Raw genomic sequence first — 22,516 nt, forward strand, 5'->3', positions numbered from 1 at the left:
AGCAGAAAACCACAAAAATATAGTAGTACCCCGCTTCAAAATGTTTATGTAAAATGGATAAAAAATTGTCTATGTATCAATTTTAATAAGCATCATGTTTGTTTTTAATGAAAATAAAACCAAACAGTTATTTCATACAATAATAAAATTAACAAACATATATGCTTCTAAAAACCAATAAAATTCGAATTCAGTTAGATCATTTAGTCTATTATGTGTCTATCAATATTTTTATTTTCTTCTTGCTCAGTTAATTGCTTCAGATCATCAAAAAGACCAGCTTCTGCTTTTTATACTATTTCTTCAACATCTTCCTTACTGATCTGTAAGCCGAGTTTGTTTCACCCATTTCACTATTTCTTCCATAATTTTACCCACATTTTGGTGAATCTTCAGAAAAATAAAAAAAGCTCGACAACAAAGTAGGGTTAAATGAGCACTATTACAAGATACAATTACAATCATCGAGTCTTCTTTATTCTGGCCAAAATTCATTGACAATACAAGGAAACATTTTATGTTTAGATAATAGTGGCCGACAAAACTGATCTGTAAATAATAAAAACTAATAGATTTATGAAAGATATAAAATTGATGAAACCTAAGATTCTCATATTGAGAGCAAAGGTAGTGAGTTGTAGGATAAGTTTTTTACTTTTCAAAATTGAAATAACATCACATCATGTACTTTTGGAGATTTTCATCTCCACTGCCGTAATGTTGAAACGATTGTAATTTCAATTTTCTTAAGAAAGTTAATAAATTTTCATATTAGCATTTTTATTATGTATGTCAGCTTTAATCTGTTGCAGTGTTAAGAATTAACTAAAAGGAAAGAAAAAAATAATTTGTCGATATATTATACATTTCATTATGTATTTATAATTTACAAAATATAATCAATAAATATTTTACCTATGAGTAACATAGTTGCCCTATGCATGCCTATACATAAAATTTCATTCAAATTTAATTCATTTCATATCATATCATATTTCATATCACCCTATCTTCTATCTCATTTCAATTAGACATTATTTTCTATATTTTTAATAGCTATTTGTTTCAATGCACAAAATTAACAAGTAATTTCATTTTTTTGTAATGAAGAAAATCAAATCTATAAATAAATTCTATGTATCACATATTCTAATTTGAATGTTGAACTGTAAGGAGTAAACTAAGGATAAAGCTAGCATTAAATGCCTCGTCACACTTATATAAAACTATATCATCAGGATCATTGAACATTAACCAACTCCACTCAAAACTATGAAATGAGATAAAAAAGTCTTTCTTTTAATGCAATTCATAAAGCACAATTTCTATTGAAGAGACTGATCACATTTCTAAACCCTCAATGTAATTATTGCTTCATGAAACTGATAAAAGTTAAATTTTCAAATTATTATTTCTATAATTAATGCCTATATGTACAGAAACAATGCGACTTACCATTATTGCCCATGTATAAATATAAAATATATTAATCACAGGTTTGTTTCTTTTTTGAGGGTACACAACTTTCCTCATTTTCTGTAGAACTAAAAGGACTCTTTTTTCTTTTAAGTGATGAAGGAAAAGCACTCAAATCATCTTTTGAGTTAACACTGGGATAATACTGGGTACTTTGTTGATTTTGTATTTGTATCTTCATTAAGTTTTTCACTGGGCTTACTTCTTGGTGTGTATGTGTATGTGTATGTGATGTATTCTGAGTTAAACTAGATTCTTCAGTTTGTACTTTTATTTCTTTGTCTTCGACCGAATTAACTCTCTTCTCATCTTTAGACTTCAGCACATCAGAATGATGAACCTTATTTGATGTTACACATGTATTTTCAGCATTTATTTGTTTAACACTATTATGTTTATATTCTTTTATCGAATTTTGATTTGCAATATCTGATTTATTTAAACTCTTGGTTAAGACATCAGAATTACAATAGTCTCTTCTCTGTTCGCGTTTTTCACTCTTACTTTGAGAAGAATTTTTATCTTCCTTATCACGATGTTTCCTATGTTTTTTATGTCCCTTACTATCAGAACAAGGTTTCTTATGAGAATCAATATTGTACTTTTTTCCTATGTCATTCAGCAAGTTAGATTTTCGCATATCTATCTTTTGTTCATGCTTATCAAATTTACTTCTATCATGTCTATCTCTATCTGTTTTTTTATCATATTTTTTTTCCTGGCTTGTATGCTCTGATTTATGTGTTCGGACCTTCTCATCAAATTTGTGTTTATTATAATCTTTATCATTTTCTTTCTTTTTACTAGACAATTTTTTAATATCTAATATTGTATATTTATGTTTTGAATCTGATTTTGGTTGAGGTGTAATACCATATTCTATTGTACTAACTTGTTCAATATTTTTATTTGATGTTAAAGATGTGTCATTTGGTACTTGGCCAGATGCTGAATTATTACATTCTGTACCACCAGGGTAGTATTGCTTCAAACGTAAATGCCATGCTTAAAGAAACAGATTAATCAATATAATAAAATTTCAGTACAAAAATGTAATACAAAAAATATTTCTTACCAACACTTGTAACAGCAGACACAGTGCGAAATTGATGTATTATATTCCTGGGTAAGAAATAAATGTCATTGTCACATAGTTGTATACGAGCATAAGTTACACCTTCTCTTCGTAACTGATTTAATTTCGCATCTTCCAACCATTGAACACATTGTGTAATAGGGGGCTCATGTAAATCCAGCTGCAGCTTTCCAACAAGATAATTGAAATCTTTGGCACTAAATGCTACCACGTCCTTAGTTATTCTATTTAGATCACTTGGTTGTCCTGCATGAATTGCTTTCAAAATTCCTACATTAAAAATAAAAATGATAAAATGCATGTTGATATCTATATATATACATATAAAAAGAAAATGCATACATATATGTATACATATATGTGTATATATATATATATATATATATATATATATATATATATATATATATATATAGAATAGAATAGAATAGAACTTTATTAAAATTCAATAGTTACAATTTAAGTCATTTACAATACATAATTATTCTAAAAATTCATTTATAAAATAATAGGGATTATTTAGTAAATAATTTTTAACAATATTTTTAAAGGTCTTAATCTATATGAATATATATGAATATATATAGGTGAATATATATATATATATATATACATTAAATGATTTTATTTTTCTGAACTAAGAGCCTCTGTTCTTCCAACAAATTATCTAGATAGAAACTTTTTAGTTCAATGTACATACTTTTTAGTGGTATATTTTAAAAACAATCTTCAATCAAATAATTATATACATGTATGGTAAACTAACCTACTGCCGCAGTGGTCATACGTTCTACACCCAAACCCACATGATCAGCATGAGCTTTTGTTCGATCTTCAAACATAGTCTCTCTAGCTTCTGACATCCTAGGCAAATATTGCAAGTTCCTCAATTCATTTATTCCCCTAATAAAAATAAATTATATTAAAAATAGAAGCAACCAAGCAACTATATATAGCACTAAATTTATAATTTATAGAATAATAATTTGATTCATTATAAAAAAAATACCTTCTTCCTTTTTTTGGTGCACTTCCTTTAATAGCTAATTCAGCAGTAGGAACAAGTTGTTCTCCAGGACGAATCCATAAAATTGGACCGTCATTGGAGTCTGCTGGTGACATATTTGTTGCAGATAAAGGACCCCAAGGCATTGTCTGCACACATGCATAAAACATTATCATGACTTATCGCCGTAGCACATATATGATTGTTTATTGGGAAATCAAAGAATGCAAAAGAAAATATTTATATAGCAATGTGCGTAAAATTAGTATGTACAGTTATCAGTTTATTTCAAGGAAATTATTAACATCTGTTTTTGGTACTAAAATAAAAACTGATTATTTTAATTTTTATAGTACTGCTAACACTATTGAGAAGTGTTGGTCTTTTAAAACAAGTCTTTATATTGTTACTTACAATTTTCATATTTATTTTTAATAAAACTTATATTACCCCATTAAATAGAAACTAGGACTCATTTGACAATGTATGGTCTTTTGTGATGTGATGCAACATCATTTAATGTATTTAAATTCATTGTAATAGTAATTCAAATTCAGTACAAACCATATGCAAAAAAGGATTATCTTCAAGTCTGGCCAGCAGGTCCGGAAAATAACCACCAACTTCCTCATCAACTGTGCCTACTAAGCTAATTTGATGTAAGGGACCGAATCTTATAGTTCCGTTACAGTAACTCTTAACAACATTTTCTTGATATTGGCTCATTGTGCAAGTTTCAATATCAGATCCTCGTGCTAAAAAACCATTTTTGACTGTAAGATTAGGATGATGTTCAGCCATGTATTCTAATAAGTCTGGAAGATATGAGGCGGCATTGTGAACAATTCCCATTACATGATGAGCCTTCAGATTTTCGTCTTCACTAAAAACTATCCTAAAAAATTCTGTAGCCAACTCTTGCACTTGCTGATCATTTAAATTGTCAATGTCCTCTTGATACATATGAACAACCGTTGCTCCACCATTTGGGTATGGTTCTACTTTTATAAAACTATTATAGTCAAGAATTTCTGTATTTTTTTCTTGTGAGAATGGATCACTTAAATTACTGTTCGGTACACTACATTTCGATACTTTACTGCTCACATCCTTATCACGTTTACACTGTACACCTATATTAGCTAGTTTTATTTTTGATCGTTTATAACATCGACTGCAATGATTTGAGCTTTGTTTGCTATGATGCCTTGAACTATGATGCTTCCTGTCGCTGCTCGATCGATGAGAGTGGTGATGAGAATTACTGCTTTTACTACTCGACTCATTTTTTATAACTTCTGTCTTAACACTGCTGGCACCGGATTCAGTTTTAATATGTTTTTCAGTTTTACCAACTGCAGGGTTTTCGGTATTTTCTTCTTTTACTGAAACTTTGTAAGTCTTTATTTGGGGTTTATCAATATAGTTTTCTATTACACTTGGCTCTGAGGAGTTGTTGTACGTTGTTTTAGATCTGACAATAGATTCTTTAATATTTACTAAAGAAGAGATCAAATTGTCATTCTCAGTATTTTGATTGATTATCTTCTCAGCATGCTCTGTTTTGATAGCTGGTTGATCCAGAATGAGTGCAGACATGTTTACAGTCGCTGATTCAAGTACTGATTTAGTTTCAATTTTATTACTTTTATTTTCATCTAACTTAGCACATTCATTTGTTGTATCATGTTTGACATGAAATTTGTTATGCCTATTGACATTTGAAAAATTAATGTTCTGATAACTCGTTTCTTCAATTTTTGGATCTATAATCAGAATTTATTTCGTACAGACGTTATTAATAAAAAATTGACTAATAAAATATATACTAACCAGAGCAACTTTCAGCTTTTATGTCAGCATCATTACACTGGTGAAATTCATTGCCGAGAGGCTGAATCGTCCTTAACTTGGTCACAGAATTAACTAAACGTTCATCTAATGATACTTTTTCACATAATTCAAAACTAGCCGCTGTATACACAACATTAGTGTCAATATTTTCGCTTGTTGTTTCGCCAGAATATTGCCCATCGCTTACATGGATTTGAGACGCCATTACCCAAACGCGAAGAGAATGTTTATCATAACACTATAGAAACTCATTTGAACTAATTTTTTCCAGAGTCAACAACAACAATAGTGCTTAAATAAATGGCGTTTTTCAATTAACATCAAAACTGTAATCTCTTCCAGTCACTGTTTCATAAATAAAAATAATGGAATTGCGACATTCGAAGATAACTACAACATAAACTGGGAAGATGCAATGTCCATTACCAACAATACAAATAGAATATTTTCACATTCGTAAAGAAGCGCTACAATTCATAAAAATAACTGTACGGTTTAGGGTACGATTTAAAGCCCAGAATATCCATTTCCAACAATTGTTATATTCAACGAAATTCATTCCACGTCGATGTACTTAAGAAAAGAAATGCACTTTTGTGTATATGTACTTAAAAATTGGCGCTTTTCTGTATGTCTGATCATTTTTATTTTCTATGTTGGTAAATAGATTGGTAAATCTGTCAAAATTTCAGCACATGGCTGCGTTGTTACAAGACATTATTTAATATCTAATATGTTATCATATAAAAGCCTAGACAATATAATAAAAGTTTATAGATTACAGAATTCCCCATTTATCATGTCTCATTTATACAGGATATAATTGATTTTTGCATTAATTATTTATTAGACAATTTCTCTGTTTTATAATTTATTTCATTAAAAAATTGTATTTAAAGAAAGAAATACGTAGAATGCATTAAAAAAATAAAGTATATTATAAAAATAATTATTATATACATACAACCACGTCAATTCCTTTAAGCCATAAAATATATACATTTTTCTGTTGATTCATACAAAATTAAATTGTATTCATGGATGTAAACAACATCGAAAACCTAAATTTCCAGCTGTACTGTCCGCTGTATTCTGTGATCTTGCAGAACAACGATATCTGCAAACATATAAGAGTTGAATGAAAACTTTGAGGAGTATATATTGATTTAAATTTACCGGTTGCAATAGCTCTCATGGCATAAGTAAGAGCCACCTTTCTTCACTCGTTCATTAGACTGAAATATATCAGATAATATACACACATTACAACATTTTGTATGCCATACATGTCTTCTTACCTTTGGATTATGTGGATCCCATAAATCACTAGTCCATTCCCATACATTGCCAGTAATATCAAATATGTTGAAATCATTTGCAGGATAAGTTCCCACAGGGCTTGTTCCCACCCAACCATCTTCCTTGGTATTATGATGTGGAAATTGTCCTTGCCAAACATTCATCCTGTAGTATAGATAACTAATTAATTCAATGAAGTAAAACCCCTTTAAAAATGCTTAAATAATTTCATAAAAAAGCAAATTATTTTGAATGCTTGAAATTTATCTAAATAAATTGTTACCTGTGTTTTCCTTGTGGTACAAGTTTATTACCCCAAGGATACAATTTATTACGTTTTTTTCCTTTGCACGCTATTTCCCATTCATGCTCAGTAGGCAGGCTTCCATTTCTCCATTTGCAATATGATACTGCGTCATTCCAAGAAATATGTACTACTGGATGGTCCCAGCGATCAGGTGCTAGAAAAATAAGATAATAATATAATAACTAAACAATATTCCACAACTACCTATAAACTTTTTGACAACTACTATAGTATGCAAATCTGAAGAGATTTTCATATAATTCATATGAAATCTTTAATAGCTATTATTTTATTACAATGAATTGGGTAAGAATCACTAATAGTAATTTTACTTACAATTTATATTTGAACCAGTTCCTTCGGGTTGAAACCAATTAGCTAATGGTATTTTATACCACCAAGGCGATCCAACAACTCTGAAATCCTTGTATTGCTTCTGTGTTTCTGGTCGTAGAAACGATTTAAACACAAAGCTGTCTCCAAATTTTTCTGCTTCCGTAACATATTTAGTAGCTTTTACAAATTCATTAAATTGTCTATTTGTCACCTCATATTTATCAATATAAAATGATTTTAAAGATACATTTGTGACAAGAGGTTCTTTATCAACAAGTAAATACCTTTTATCGGTTCCAATCTCATATATCCCAGTAGGAATGAGAGTCATGTTGGAATATTGGAAGTTTACATTTGAGCATGTGTCCTGTGAAATAATATTTTGATAAAATAATGAACGTTGGGAAATAGTGTTGGTGAGCGAATTTTTTCTATTTCCATCACATCCACAGCCACAAAAGGCATCTTCTACGAATACTGACAAAAACACATATATAATGGTATGCCGAAATATCAAAACAAATCTCATTTCAGGTAAATTCTGCTAACTTAAATACCCAGTAAAAATTGTATGATAATGATGATTTATAATCAATTTTCTATGATATATTATCTCATTTGTCAAAACTACAAAAACATAACCACACATTCTAATCTGTTTAACACCCTGTTTACAGTAATTATTAATAAAATGAAAACAAATAATAAATTTATTTCTTCGATATATTATTATAATCATATATTTTCGGATATATGACAGTGAACAATAAAACCTGTATATTATTATTTATATATAATTATTTATTGGTTATTAATTAAGGTGTTACACACACTAATCGTAAGTAAAAAACCTAGAGCAGTTGAAAATTACATTTTTTTTGAATTGATGTTGAATTAAATTAAAATTGAAAATCAGCACTAATAACACATCACATGAGTATTATATTATTAAATTAGTTGTTACATGAGCAAGCCGAAGACATATGGCTTTAAAAATTATTTATGGGATATATATTCAAATTTTTTCACAATTTTATACAGTAATAAAAATCATTTAGACTATTTACCAATTTTCTTTTCTATATCAACTTTCTCCAGAATCTATGAAATAATTACAATGATAAGCTGAAGGTTTATTTTTGTAAATATTCAAATTCAAGTTCAAGAATTTTTCTGAAATAATTTATTTTACATAGTAATATAAATTACACCATTTTTGTCTTAAATGATGGAATGATTTACATCTTTCATCATAAAATGAAAATAATAGTATAATCGTTTCAGCAGTTGTATTGCACTGATTAATAAACATGTAAGTTGAAATGCTGAACATTTATGTATAATATACATTTTGAGCATATGCTAAATTGAAATGATATATATATATATATATATATATATATATATATATTACAATGTGTTTTATAAAAATATTTTATTGTGTTATAATTATGTTCTTATATATATACAAATTCAGATTTCACTAACAGAAAGCCATATATTTTGCCGTATTTCACAGTAAATAATTTTAATATAAATAAATGCCAGCTGCATTGTTGTAATCCCAGAAATAATCAAATCAGGAAATGGAATGCCTAAATTCAATGTTGGGTATGTTGAAAATTTATTCTGTTTTTTTTAATATATCACATTACGCTAAGCGTATGGATTGTATGATTTGGAAAATAGCTGAGCCACACACTACAAATATAAAAAGAGCCAGCAACCATGGACCAACGGGATAATTATCCTCTTGTGGCTTCTAAAAAAGAAAAAATATGTTATTTCTATTTTAATTTGATAGAAAATGCACAGCTATGACAAACAATGAATGAAATTTTTTATAGCAATATTATTTTGATGATTATTTGTGAAAAACAGATAGAAACGTAAGTGACAGAAAAAGAAAACTTACTGTTGATTTGGGTACATTTCCACGAAGCGTTACATTTTTGCTAGCTTTTTCGTTAGCTATGCGCATTCTTTGTTTTGGGGCCATCTTAATCGAACGTTTACTTTAATTTTAAAACAAAATAAATGGTTTTATTCAACTGAGCAAAACTCCAGCTGTGATGATATACACATACGTAGATACGTGTTTAAAAATGTTTGACACGTTCACAATACGTCGAAGCATACGTAAAGAGTAAAGATTTCAGGGCGCAGTATTGCCATCTATAAAACATATAAAAAAATACTGTAAATTGTACACTCACCTAATTTGACATTCATTTAAAGATAGTATACATGTGTGGCGCTGGATGGCGTTTTGTTTCATTTCAAATGTCTAAATTTTTTGTTTTTAAATTAATTTAGAAATCTATAATATATATATTAATATACATACATGGTGTCCCACAACGTCGAAAGTCGAAACGGAGTGACAAGATCCTGGATAATATAATATTTGACTAGGGGGGTGCATGGCATCGTGCCTTAAGGCAAATTGCTGAAACTTTGATCGCCAAATGACACTTTTTCAACTTATTTTTATTGAGAGTCCCTAACCGGTAGTCCTGCCTTTCCAAAAATTTAATCAGTCATCTTGCCAATACAAGTAAAATGTCTTTTGAATTATTAAAATCGGACGCTCCGTTCTCTTAAAAACTGAGTTACCGTTTTCGGCACTATTTGCCTTGTATCTTCGGAACGGCTAGACCTGCTTTCGCCAAAAAAATAATCAGCACGTCTCCTTATCAATACGAATCGAATGTTTTTGGAATTATTCAAATCGGTTGATGGGTGTTTCCGAAATCGTCGACGAAAATTTGTATCCGCACACACACACATACACTCATACACACATGCATTTTTTCTAAGGTATGCCAAAATGTTCAAAAACCTTTGAAACGTAAAGATATATAAAAAATTTCATTTTCGTTTTTTTGTGATTACTATAACTTACCCCTTAGACAATATAATAATTGACATGATTCAGTAGAAAAAACTAAACATGCAGTTTAAATATAAAAGAATCAAAAACCAAAAAAATGAATATAATTTATGTGATATATAATTCGTTGCGCAAAATACGATATTATATTATAATCAATTAAATTCTTGTAATTTATATTCATCATTCGTAACTTGTTATAATATTGTTATCCTCGTTATAGTTAGCCCTTTCCACTCGGATGCCGCATATAATATAAATCTCGGAATTAGCGAGTGAAAAGGGTTAATAAATAAATAAAAATATAAAAATTAAATTAAAAAATATAAATAAATAGATATTTTTTAAAATAAAAACGTTGCGCAATCAAATAAGACATAAAAATCGCTATCATTGAATCTACACATGTTGAGAAACATAAGTACACTCGTATAGTTTTGCTTAGGGCAGCTGAGAGCTGAGTCATCTGTCATTTAAATGATGCGCATTTATTCGAGTTACATTTTATAACCAAATGTGATTTATAGACAAGTAATCGACAGCTATTTGAATTTTTTTGTAATTACCTTTTGTATTGCCATTCACATACCCATGGCGATCATATGTCAGAACTTCCAATTAATGATGCAAAGTATAAATACGTGTTAATTCCCAAAATAAAATTATATAACGAAAATAGTTCACAATCGCAATGTCTGAAGACGAAATTTTAACAACACTGAAGATTCTGATTATTGGCGAAAGTGGAGTAGGAAAATCTAGCCTATTGCTTAGGTTTACCGAAGACAATTTCGATGAAGATCAATCCTTAACAATTGGCGTAGATTTCAAAACGAAAAAAATCACCATTGACGGATCTGTCATAAAATTAGCTATATGGGACACTGCAGGACAGGAACGTTTCAGAACACTTACACCTAGCTATTACAGAGATGCGCAGGGAGCTATATTAGTATATGATGTTTCCAATAAGAATTCATTCAACAAAATGCAAGAATGGTTGAGCGAACTGGATACCTATAGTACGAGACCCAATCTTGTCAAAATGTTAGTGGGGAACAAAATTGATAAAGAGCCCAGGGAAGTGTCTCGTGAAGAAGGTTTGAAGTTTGCACGAAGACACAAAACATTATTCATTGAAGCAAGTGCAAAAACATGTACGGGCGTACAATGTGCTTTTGAAGAGTTAGTTCATAAAATTATCCAGACTCCTGGTTTATGGGAAGAGCTTTCTGCAGGTCGTTTACATTTAACAAACAATCAAGAACATGGGAGTGGTACATGTTCTGGTTATAATTGTACCACTATTTAACGACTGCGTGCTATTTATCATATTTGTTTTAAATATTTGTGTACTTTTACATATTAACATGCTTGTTTTTTTTTTACTTGATATTTGTATTAGTTTTAATTCAATGTACTATAAAAATTTTGTAAATAATATATGCAAATAAAAAAGTTTAGTATATATTACTAAGCTAAGACTATGAATTCTAAATTCAAAGCCTTTGCCAATATTTATTGAAGATCTGTAAAATAAATATCATTGTAAAAATGTTTTAAGAAAACTAATGTGTAATTTTTGTTCAATTAATGATTTTATCATTTATTTAGAACCTTCTAACATATCTTTGTTACAAATAATGTATCTGCCTTATTTATGGCTAACATATATACATACGTACATACATGCATATATATTATGTTATTAACCATGTGCAACATGAACTATAATTGCGTTTACATATTTTATTTCAAATCAAGTAAAATTTTCTTAATAATCTATTATGATATAAATTATATATAAAGATACTAATATTAAATCAATACTAATTATTGAGGATGCGTGCGAGTTTCAAGTTTCAAATAATTTGGATGATTTGAAAATTTCCTAAATCCTAATTTAAAAAATAACAAAAATAACTATATATATATATTTTTTTTTTATCAGTAGTAAAATATTGATTCCAAAAATGTTATAAAAATAAATAACAATTATTTCTCATTATATGATAAATTGATTTTCCAAATATAATCTCTTAAAAAAAAGACAAATTTTGACAAAATTTGTATCGTTTTGCATAAAAATTCACTTTAGATTGAAGAATTACATGTAAAAACTTCTATAAAGAAATAATTCGATAAAGACATGTTCCTGTTGCTACAGTAATATCGAAACTTGATTGACAAGATCAAAAGTGATAGACTTTCAGCAGTCTTTTAGTAATATTTCAAGACTGCTAAGAAATTAAATTCAGTATAGATGCTTAAATATTATGATTTAAATAACATTAATTTTACATTAAAAATCACAAAAAAACATTCGTCTTCACAGATAAAATATATTACTCAATACCACATATATGGTAACTTTATAAAAACCAACTCAAATGTAAAAGAAAATAATTAAAACAAAAGTAATACATGCACACATATGTGCTTCATGTAATGGGTAGTACTACTCTAGGGAAGGTTCATCAGATAAATCAACTCGATTCAGGAAAGAATGCCGAGGAAAATTTCCCATTGCCACTTCATACCGTAGTGCTCAAAATCGGCTATCTTCAAACATTTTTGATCTATATTTTCAAGTAAAATCTGATATCACTACTGCATGATAAACTCGGTTCTGGCACTGCAGTGTGAAATGGCAATAGGAAATCTCTCTGGTCATTCTTCCCAGAATCATGTAGGAGTTTAACACAGCTGATGGACCTGCCTTAGAGCTGTACTTCCCATTAAATATAACACATATATGACTTGATAAAAATAAATCAATTTTTTTTTGTCAAAAGATTAAAACTTCCTCAAAGCAATCAATGTAAGGTTGTTTAAGTATCGATGAGCCAAAAGTGTAAAACAACATCACATGAAATAAGTGAATTTGAATCCAACCTCCAATAGATATTACTAGTATATCAACTATAAACTATACCTGAACATGAATATCTAGCATTACTTAAATAAGTATTGTTTCTACTAATTTAAGAAACAGAACTGCAAGGTAATCTTGGAGAGCCCATCTGCGTCAACACACGATCTAACCATTGAAGAGGTCCATTTAAATGCAACTCTATCCAGCATGGGGTAGAAGTAACAGTTTGCCGCCTAATAAAGGTGACATATTAGAAATGTAGTAATAATAATTGGACATATTAAATCCTGAATTCAAGATACCTATACTCAGCACCCCAACCCTTTACAAAGGACATTCTGATAGTACACATTCTAGTTAAATGGTACACTGCTTCAAATCCTTGGGAAACAGATTGAGATAATAATGCAGCAAACTCTTGATTGTTAAATATTTTTAAATTGCAACCTTAAAAATGTGTGCATTCAAATCAATATTAGACCATTTATATAATTTATTATCATCAAATGTTTACCTGGCGGTATTTTACAAACTGTTGCAGGGTGCCAGCCATACCTTTGATTACAATTAGGACTCTGGACAAATATACTTGAATCACTCAAACACTCAGCAAATACTTCCCCACCTATATAATAAAGCCGAACACCTTTACCAATATGGCGTCGAGTTTGTTCCACAACTTCGTTACGGTTGACATTTGAAAGCAGGCCAAGACAAAAGCTGACAAACAAATAAATATTGGCTTATGTGCAAATAAGTGTACACATTTAAGTAGTAATATAATATACCGTTCTGAATTACTGGGATCTGTAAATCCATCAACAGTAATGGATGGTTGACTAGCATGGAAAGTTTCCCCGACTCTAATATTTAATTCATAGTAACTTATGGAACACCAAAATGCAGGCTCGTAATACATCACAGGTTGTGCATCTTGCAAGGGACTTGGGCTTAGACGAGACTGATCTAATGGAAAATAAATAGTCCAGAGGATAAATGATAGTTGAGTTCTATGGAAATTACTCTTTAGTTAGTCTTTGCAAGACTTCATTGTATTATAACAAGATTAAATATATTTATTGAATAAAGATCACGGTTTTGGTCATCTATTAAGTACACCTAAGTCTGTTTTTACACGGTCTTTTTGTACACGGTTTTGATATAACACAGTTTGAAAATTGAATATTTTTAATTTTTTTACACTATTTTATTTCATTTAGCACGATTTGAAATTTTATGTACTTAATTTTTTTTATCAAATTTAATTTTTGCGAAGTATGTTCATATCACAAAAAAGTATTTATGAAAAAAAAAGTCTGAAACCATCGATAGTATCGATAGTTTGCGAACACTAGCTTAAAGATTAAGGGGGGCGATACATGTAATCGCCTTAATTTTTACCATTTTTTGAAGACTTTTTAAACTGGGAAGGAATGACTGAATCTTTTGAACTTTTTTAGGGTTATTTATTATATATTAAAATACACAAAACAAAATTTTTTTAATTTTTTTTAAAAATGGCTGCCGTAAAAATAAATCTGCCAAGACCCTCTCGGAAAACGCCATCAATTTGCGGGCGTTCTCACTTTTCGTACGGTGATTTGAAATCAAAAAAAATTAGTTTGTACGTGTTCATAAAACATATATCTTCTAGTTAAACCAAAAAAAAATTAAAAAAGTCACAAAATCGTAAATTGGCACACCTCAGAAAAAAAGTTCGATTTTTCACCTTTTTTTCAATGTTTTTTTTTGGTAAAAGGGTTAATTTTTGAAAATTTTTTGGAATGTTTGAGGTTTAACTAGAAGCTATTACTGTAAAGTAGATATGTGCAAAATTTCATTGGAATCGGTTGAGAACTTTTTGAGTTATCCCGCCCGCAAATTTCAAAAATGTCGTTTTGAGAAAAACGCGTTTAAAGTTTTGACACATAGAAACAGATAAGAGTAAAAATAGCAGTCAAGCGTCGAGTTGAGGCGTGGCACTTAAATGAGTTTTTATTGTATAAATAATGATAATTTGTTTTGAATATTTACAGGCATATTTTTGAGATGTTATTGTAACGATTTATGAAAAAAAAAAATCGATTTTTTTTTTCTTGTACATGTATCGCCCCCCTTAAGTGAATTCCCCTTTAGCGCGTAAAAACAATTTTACTGTGCACTGCAAATGTGAAATGCACTAATTTAGGGGAATTCCCTTTATGTGCATACAATTAAAAATTTATGGTCAGAGCAATCATAGGACTTTGAGATTCTTTGTATTTAGATTACAATCATTCTATTTATTTATTTGTTACCTTAAAAATTGAATAACCTTCTTTTCGTTCACAACATAGTTTTTAGTTCCTGAACTTGCCATACATTTAATTATATTACTTTTAAGATTAGAGTGCATATCTTTTTTATCATTAATTACTATGTTTGTGAAAATAAGCATTATATATTTGATTTAATAATAAACATGAATTCTTTTTCTTAAAAATTCTTGTTTTTCACTAATTTTAATAGGTTTTAGAGATTAGGAACAAATCACCCATTTTTGAATAAGATCAATGTCTTTTTTACACATTTTTTACACGGCTTCTTCTGGAACCAATCTACCGTGTAAAAATAGACTTAGGTGTACTAAAGACTTACTAAGGTTATCATTTATGTCCATAGGATCTCCGTCTTCAGATATATATCCTGGAGGCGGTGATTCTGTGCTAGCCACAACTGGTCCAGATTCCATTATAGTAGCGTTGCAGGGAATTTGTTGTGTTAATGTTGCTTCTATGTAAGTATTACTAGCCATACAACCTTGCTGCATATGAAGCCTATCATATAAAATTAGGTAAATTTTATGAAAGTTAACTAATAGAATTTCTAAATTATTTTGGCTATGATCAATTAAAACAGTAACATTATAACACTAGATTACTAAATAACGACAAAAGCTTAACATATTTAGTATAATGAAACTGGTAATTACAGCTAAGTCTGTTTTTACACGGTCTTTTTGTACATGGTTTTGATATAACACGGTTTGAAAATTGAATATTTTTAATTTTTTTTACACGATTTTATTCCATTTAGCACGATTTGAAATTTTATGTACTTAAATTTTTTTTGTCAAATTTAATATTTGCGAAGTATGTTCATATCACAAAAAGTATTTATGAAATAAAAAAGTCTGAAACCATCGATAGTATCTAGTATTTAATTTATATTACTTTTAAGATTAGAGTGCATATCTTTTTTATCATTAATTACTATGCTTGTGAAAATAAGCATTATATATTTGATTTAATAAAATAAACATAAATTCTTGTTCTTAAAAATTCTTGTTTTTCACCAATTTTAATAGGTTTTAGAGATTAGGAACAAATCACCCATTTTTGTATAAGATCAATGTCTTTTTTTACACGTTTTTTTTACACAGCTTTTTCTTAGACTTAGGTGTATATTCTCTATGAGTTCTATAGTAACTCTTAATTTTAATTACAGAATAATTGCCAGTAATTTAAGTGTTATATATTTGAACAGAATATAAAAAACAATTATCATTATATCAAAGTCTAAAGATTCACATTTCAATTATTACTTACCCTAATGCAGTAGAATAATGCATGTTTTCTGGTACAGTATTACTTTGCTCATCGAGCGAGTAAGGAGATATTAATTTTAGACTAGCAGATTCTTCTGAGGTAAGTGAATGGCGTGGAACTAATATAGCAGGCAGTGCTGGGTTTTCTATTTTGATATAATGATAAGGATTTATACAAATTTCATCATCCTTTCTTGAATGATATGCAAATTCACAGTGTTCCAATGGTTTTAATTCATGCTGGCTCTGAAAATGTATATAATTAGAATGGTTTCTATATGTTATTTTACGAAAGTTTGAACTAACTTGAAGATCAGGCCATCGCCACAAACGGCAATACACAACATGTGGTAGCCCTTTGCGATGTGTTGCTATTCCTCCAGAATCTCCGTTTATAGGACGTATTCTAAAAAACAAGATAATATCATAATTGAAAGTAATGAATACTATGTAAAAACACTTTTTTTTTTTCAAGAAAATGGTAAGACTGTATGTCAATAATTATAAGCTAATATATGCTCACATTTGGATAAGTTTTTGATTTTGAGTTACTTAATTTTAAAACGTATGAGCTATTTGAGCCTTATGCGCTTCACTAGAAATAACAATGATATATCATTACTTAAAAACAGATACCTCATAAGATAGCAAGCAGGTATATCACATAAAATGAACGTACCTGGGAATAGTAATGCATTTCGTGTTTGGACTTTGTGTGGATAAGGCTTTTTCAAGCTCTTCCAAAAAGCCGGTCTTTTTTAATTTCTTCACCAAACTCTTGACAGCCTTTTCCGACCATTTGTCTTCGGCAAAAGAAGTGTTGCTTTCTGAACTTTTTTTCCAACCGAGCAAACGTTTAACTACTGAATGTCTAAAAGGTAACATACCAACACGGACGATAAGATTTTGTAACGCAATATTATGATTTTCGAAAGCGACCGATCAATTAAAACAATTATATAGCAAATTAAAACAAACTAAACATGACATTTGCATTTCGCTAGACTCTCAGTATTGCCAAAATAGTGTAAAAGATACTGCGTCTCAAACAATGACCAAATGTTAGTGGCATGTCACACAGACGCAAAGCCGCTGGCCGCACATGCGTTGTGCATATTAAACATTAATGGCAATAGAGAACGCGAGATACGAGATAAACATATCATAATATGATGTGAATAACTCACGATAATTACTTGACAACTTCATAACTATATCTCGAATCATTTGAATTAATACAATTCAAATTAAATTAATCCAAAATCAATATATAATGACATGTGCATTAATTACCGACAAGCCTTAATTATATCGCGTAACCTTCATTTGTTTTTTTGCATAAAGCGGAACACATACGGGTAAAATTGGTAAAATTGCTCAATACAATGCTTCCTTTCATTCAGAATGTCGATGAGAGATATGTTTCTGTCATCTCGAATTTGAAAAAAACTAGTGGGGTGGCATTGTGCCTTAAGGCAAATTGCTGGAACTTCCCGTACCGTAACGAAATGTTCGAGAAATACTGAATGTTTTCAAATAGATTATTATAAATATTGTAACATTGTCTTATATTTATAAGAATTATATAAACTGAATTGCAAAGTTGAAATTATTTGTTTGAAGTAAATTAGAACTATAGTCAGAATTGAAAATAAAATCTGAATTGTTTTCGATACACAAAAAATTAAAAAAAAAAAAAAAAATTGATACAAAAATTTTTTTTTCAGAATCAATTATTTTGTTAAGACAAGCAGAAAGTTCTTTGAATCATTCAAATCGGACGCTTAGTTCTCTCAAAAACTGCCATTTTTTACATATTTAGCTCCGTATCTTCGAAATGGCTGGGCCTGCCTTTGCCAAAATCTAATAAACACTTCTCCCAATCATTACTAATTGAATGTTTTTTAGATCATTCAAATCGGATACTCCGTCCTCTCAAAAAGTCGATTTCTATTTTCTGCACTCTTTGCTCCGTATCCTCGAAACGGCTGAACCTGCCTTTGCCAAAAACTAATCAGCTCTTTTCCCTATCGATAGGAATCGAATGTTTTTTGAACCATTCAAATCGGTTGATCCGTGCGCCCGGAAACGTGACTGGAAATTTGTATCCATACATACATACACACACACACACACATCCATTTTTTCTGAGGTATGCCAAAATGTTCAGAAACCTTCAAAACGTCGAGAAATGTAAAAAATTTCAATTCCGATTTTCGGCCCATTACAATAACTTACCCTACGGGAAGTTAATAAACTAGTGGTGCACATGACATCGTGCCTTAAGGGAAATTGTTGGAACATGGATGAATGGCTGAAAAACTTTGAAAGCTTTTTGAAAATTTCTTAAAAAATCCACTTTTTTTGAAAAATTTTAAAATGAGTATTTTTTTCTGAAAATTTTGAAAAAAAAAACTTTTTTGAAAATTTTGAAACCCATAGAAGTCGGTTGAACAACTACACTGTCTAAATTTTCGATTAGTGGAGCATGACATCAGCCGTAATTTAATTTTTTTTGAAAACTTTTTGAAAGATTTTTGAGAATTTTTGAAAAAATCCACTTTTTTGTAAAATTTGATGTTGATTAATTTTTTTCAGAAAATTTTGAAACCCATAGAAGTCGGGGCTTGACATCCTGCCTTAAGGCAAATTGCTGAAACGCTGAAACCTTCCAAACCGTAATTTAAATTTTTTTGAAAACTTTGAAAGAGTTTTGAGAAATTTTTAAAAAACACATTTTTTGATAAATTTGAAATAGATTTTTTTTTTGAAAATTTGGAAAAAAAGACTTTTTTGAAATCCATAGAAGTCGGTTAAACCACACTGTCGAGAATTTCGAGGGCATTTGTTTGAACTATATAAGTGAAATTTAAACAAATTTTGTACTTATTGTTAAAATCTACATAAAATATCTGATAATTTGATATGCATATGCCTATAATGTTCATTTTGGACCGCCAAACGGTTTTCTTAAATTTTTTTCTGGATCTCCGAAACAGACCCGCCTTTCCAAAAATGTAACCAATTTTTCATTCCGCAAATACAAGTAAAATGTTTTTTGAATCATTCAAATCGGACGATCCGTTCTCTTAAAAGCTAAATTGTCATTTTTTGCCAAAAACTAATCAGCACGTTTCTCCATCAATAGGAATCGAATGTTTTCTCCATCAATACGAATGACTTGCGCTCTCGAAATCATTGACAAGAATTTGTATCAGCTACATACTTACATACTAACACGTACATATAAACATACATCAATTTTTTCTAAATATGCAAAAATGTACAGAGACCCATTTATACTTGTTTATGTATGCAGAGACCTTAATCATTACTAAAATTTCTATAGTTCACAATAATTAGCAAATGAACAAACATACACTTATTGAGTTCTTCAAAAAGAAATCTCAACAAAATTTCATAATTTTAGTAATATAATTACTATTATTTAATTCAGATGATACACACACAATATCTTACACACAAATTTAGTGTAGATTATTTTTGTATAAATCTACAAGTTCAAAGCACTGTTACTGTTATACAAAAATATTCATAAAGAACAAATAATGGATTTATATACTTTTTAATATACACATTTTAAATTGTACATTTACAAAAATTATTTTAATTAAATTAAGAATCGTCGCTTATATTAAGAGATTAAATTATTTAAATTACATATACCTTCTTCGAATGTAGAACAAAGCCATACATTTCGTCAAGAAATTATATTATTTTCTAAAGAGATAGAGAGATTGAATTAATTTTACAAATATTTTTTTAATCTACTTATTTATACGAAATATATACATTGAGGTGATTTAGACTAATATTAAGGTAGATGCTATAAAATAGCGAAATCTTTGAATATAATTATCAATTATATACTGCTGGATATCTTGTAAGCATATTATAATAAAATGTTGGGTTTAATTTTTATCTTCAACATTTTCCTACAATACTGTTATTGTTAGAAATGCATATAGTTTATATGGACTATAATTTTTTTAATGTCATTTATACAAAAAATTATTACTAGAAGGTATTGAAATCGTTTATCAATGCTAATGCTTGAATTTTTCTGTAGATACATAATAAAATAGAACTATGAAAGAATACTTATAATTTCATATATATTTTTGTTCATTCAAAGATTATTAAAACCCTATAAAACCACAAGAAGTTGAAATAAAAACTTCAAAGTATATAATTTTTTTTAAATACATCAATTATAATAAATTGTTTTGAAGTTCCAACTTAAATCTATACGCCAGAAAATGCATTAAAAACAAATTTAAAAGTAGCACCACATGCATTATTTAGGCACTGATGATATTCAGGTAAATTTACTTCACAATAAATTAAATACATAAAGTGCCAAATTAGATAAAATATCAATTTGTACCAGGCGTTTTCAAAATTATTCAAAAAGCAAAAGAGGTATAATATAATTAACAAATAACCTCTTAGTACTATTGTTAATAAAATTTTCATCCAACATATAACATATCGTTACAAAATAAATATAATTTAAAGTCTAAAACCAAAGAATAATAATATCACTAACAATAAATAAAAAGAAAATACTGAAATTGTCTCGAGTAATACTGTAAGGACACTGCATTGAAATAATCTGTATCAGTCTTAAATATATCTATACAAAGAATAAAATCATGGTAAATATTAATCTCAAAGCATGAAAAAATTATATATATATATATATATATATATATATATATATATATTAACAAAGTCTAATAATCGGGCATAACATCAATAAAAAACATGAATTTCTTTCAAAAATTTATTTTAAATCCATACGTTTCGGCTATAATCCTAGCCTTCATTCAGTGGAAAAATTAGTTGATCTTAGTGTTAAATTGGAAAATTTTAATAATCCATGGTATTAGGATATGGTAATGCACTACACTATATATTATAAACATTAACTTGAAATTACACAATATTTTCACAAAATACTGATTTGAAAAAATCACAAATGGATAGTGTGTTATTCGTAGACTGGTTGAAGATGTAAATGTAAGATCAACTAATTTTTCCACTGAATGAAGGCTAGGATTATAGCCGAAACGTATTGATTTAAAATAAATTTTTGAAAGAAATTCATGTTTTTTATTGATGTTATGCCCGATTATTAGACTTTGTTAATACATATGTCAACATCAAATTCAGAATCATACAATATATATATATATATATATATATATATATATATACAATTCTGAATTTGATGTTGACATATGTATTAACAGAGTCTAGTAATCGGGCATAACATTAATAAAAAACAGTTTTTTATTATATATATATATACATATATATATATATATATATATATATATGTATATTATAAATAGTTGATTTTGAAGTTGAATTATATGATTAAATTTTTTAAAAACCAAGTAAAAAAGCAATTCTATGTCATCTTCAATGGGTATAAAATTTTCTATGTTGTAAATACAGATCTGTATTCTTCAAAAATGATTTTAAAAATTATTACTGGCAGTGTTGTGTTTTACATTTGTTAAAATACAAATTACATTTTGCAAACTAACGTTTTTTGACTATTATTCATAATATTCATATCCGCTGATGATGAAATAGAATTGTATGTTAAAGCATTTACAATCCTCCTTTTTTACTTCATGTTATCTCTTTCAAGAATTTATATATATATATATATATATATATATATATATATATTAAAATTGTATTAGGTCTTTTATACAAAAAGCAATGTAAGTGAAAGCATGTTAATAGTCACAAT

The 22,516-nt window shown here is 28.7% G+C and overlaps 5 protein-coding genes across 10 annotated transcripts; 1 reads left to right on the forward strand and 4 right to left on the reverse strand.

The window, feature by feature from the left end:
- Positions 1-957: 957 nt before the first annotated feature.
- On the reverse strand, positions 958-5,847 carry LOC113377342 (round spermatid basic protein 1-like protein). 2 transcript variants are annotated; one of them, XM_026617626.1, is made up of 7 exons: positions 5,412-5,847; positions 4,143-5,344; positions 3,582-3,727; positions 3,339-3,475; positions 2,552-2,842; positions 1,456-2,481; positions 958-1,382 (listed from the first exon to the last, which is right to left on the reverse strand). In XM_026617626.1, the coding sequence occupies exons 1-6, from the start codon at positions 5,635-5,637 to the stop codon at positions 1,487-1,489; spliced, it is 2,997 nt and encodes a 998-aa protein (XP_026473411.1). In that variant the 5' UTR covers positions 5,638-5,847; the 3' UTR covers positions 958-1,382; positions 1,456-1,486. The 2 variants fall into 2 exon arrangements, with proteins under 2 accessions (XP_026473411.1, XP_026473410.1); XM_026617625.1 differs by lacking the exon at positions 958-1,382 and having other exon boundaries at positions 1,430-2,481.
- Positions 5,848-6,407: 560 nt separating this feature from the next.
- On the reverse strand, positions 6,408-8,500 carry LOC113377789 (formylglycine-generating enzyme). Of its 5 annotated transcripts, none has more exons than XM_026618212.1 (5): positions 8,442-8,500; positions 7,375-7,741; positions 7,015-7,192; positions 6,609-6,896; positions 6,408-6,549 (listed from the first exon to the last, which is right to left on the reverse strand). In XM_026618212.1, exons 2-5 carry the CDS (start codon positions 7,703-7,705, stop codon positions 6,468-6,470), a joined length of 879 nt encoding a protein of 292 aa, XP_026473997.1. In that variant the 5' UTR covers positions 7,706-7,741; positions 8,442-8,500; the 3' UTR covers positions 6,408-6,467. The 5 variants fall into 5 exon arrangements, with proteins under 5 accessions (XP_026473997.1, XP_026473996.1, XP_026473995.1 ...); XM_026618211.1 differs by lacking the exon at positions 8,442-8,500 and having other exon boundaries at positions 7,375-7,574; positions 7,659-8,005; XM_026618210.1 differs by lacking the exon at positions 8,442-8,500 and having other exon boundaries at positions 6,609-6,667; positions 6,731-6,896; positions 7,375-8,005.
- A 485-nt stretch (positions 8,501-8,985) lies between these two features.
- LOC113377578 (stress-associated endoplasmic reticulum protein 2) lies at positions 8,986-10,906 on the reverse strand. The gene is made up of 3 exons (XM_026617942.1): positions 10,834-10,906; positions 9,290-9,549; positions 8,986-9,136 (listed from the first exon to the last, which is right to left on the reverse strand). Exons 2-3 carry the CDS (start codon positions 9,371-9,373, stop codon positions 9,026-9,028), a joined length of 195 nt encoding a protein of 64 aa, XP_026473727.1. The 5' UTR covers positions 9,374-9,549; positions 10,834-10,906; the 3' UTR covers positions 8,986-9,025.
- On the forward strand, positions 10,786-11,635 carry LOC113377576 (ras-related protein Rab-18-like). The gene has a single exon (XM_026617941.1). It carries the CDS (start codon positions 10,959-10,961, stop codon positions 11,577-11,579), a length of 621 nt encoding a protein of 206 aa, XP_026473726.1. The 5' UTR covers positions 10,786-10,958; the 3' UTR covers positions 11,580-11,635.
- Positions 11,636-12,597: 962 nt separating this feature from the next.
- LOC113378849 (mothers against decapentaplegic homolog 3-like) lies at positions 12,598-17,764 on the reverse strand. Its single transcript, XM_026619469.1, has 8 exons — positions 17,408-17,764; positions 17,035-17,134; positions 16,730-16,974; positions 15,780-15,958; positions 13,931-14,108; positions 13,657-13,862; positions 13,445-13,589; positions 12,598-13,375 (listed from the first exon to the last, which is right to left on the reverse strand). Exons 1-8 carry the CDS (start codon positions 17,611-17,613, stop codon positions 13,252-13,254), a joined length of 1,383 nt encoding a protein of 460 aa, XP_026475254.1. The 5' UTR covers positions 17,614-17,764; the 3' UTR covers positions 12,598-13,251.
- Positions 17,765-22,516: the final 4,752 nt, after the last annotated feature.

Source organism: Ctenocephalides felis, unplaced genomic scaffold, assembly GCF_003426905.1.
Source record: "Ctenocephalides felis isolate EL2017-DRISC unplaced genomic scaffold, ASM342690v1 CF-g0.4_SCAFFOLD_01886, whole genome shotgun sequence".
Lineage (NCBI taxonomy): Eukaryota > Metazoa > Arthropoda > Insecta > Siphonaptera > Pulicidae > Ctenocephalides > Ctenocephalides felis.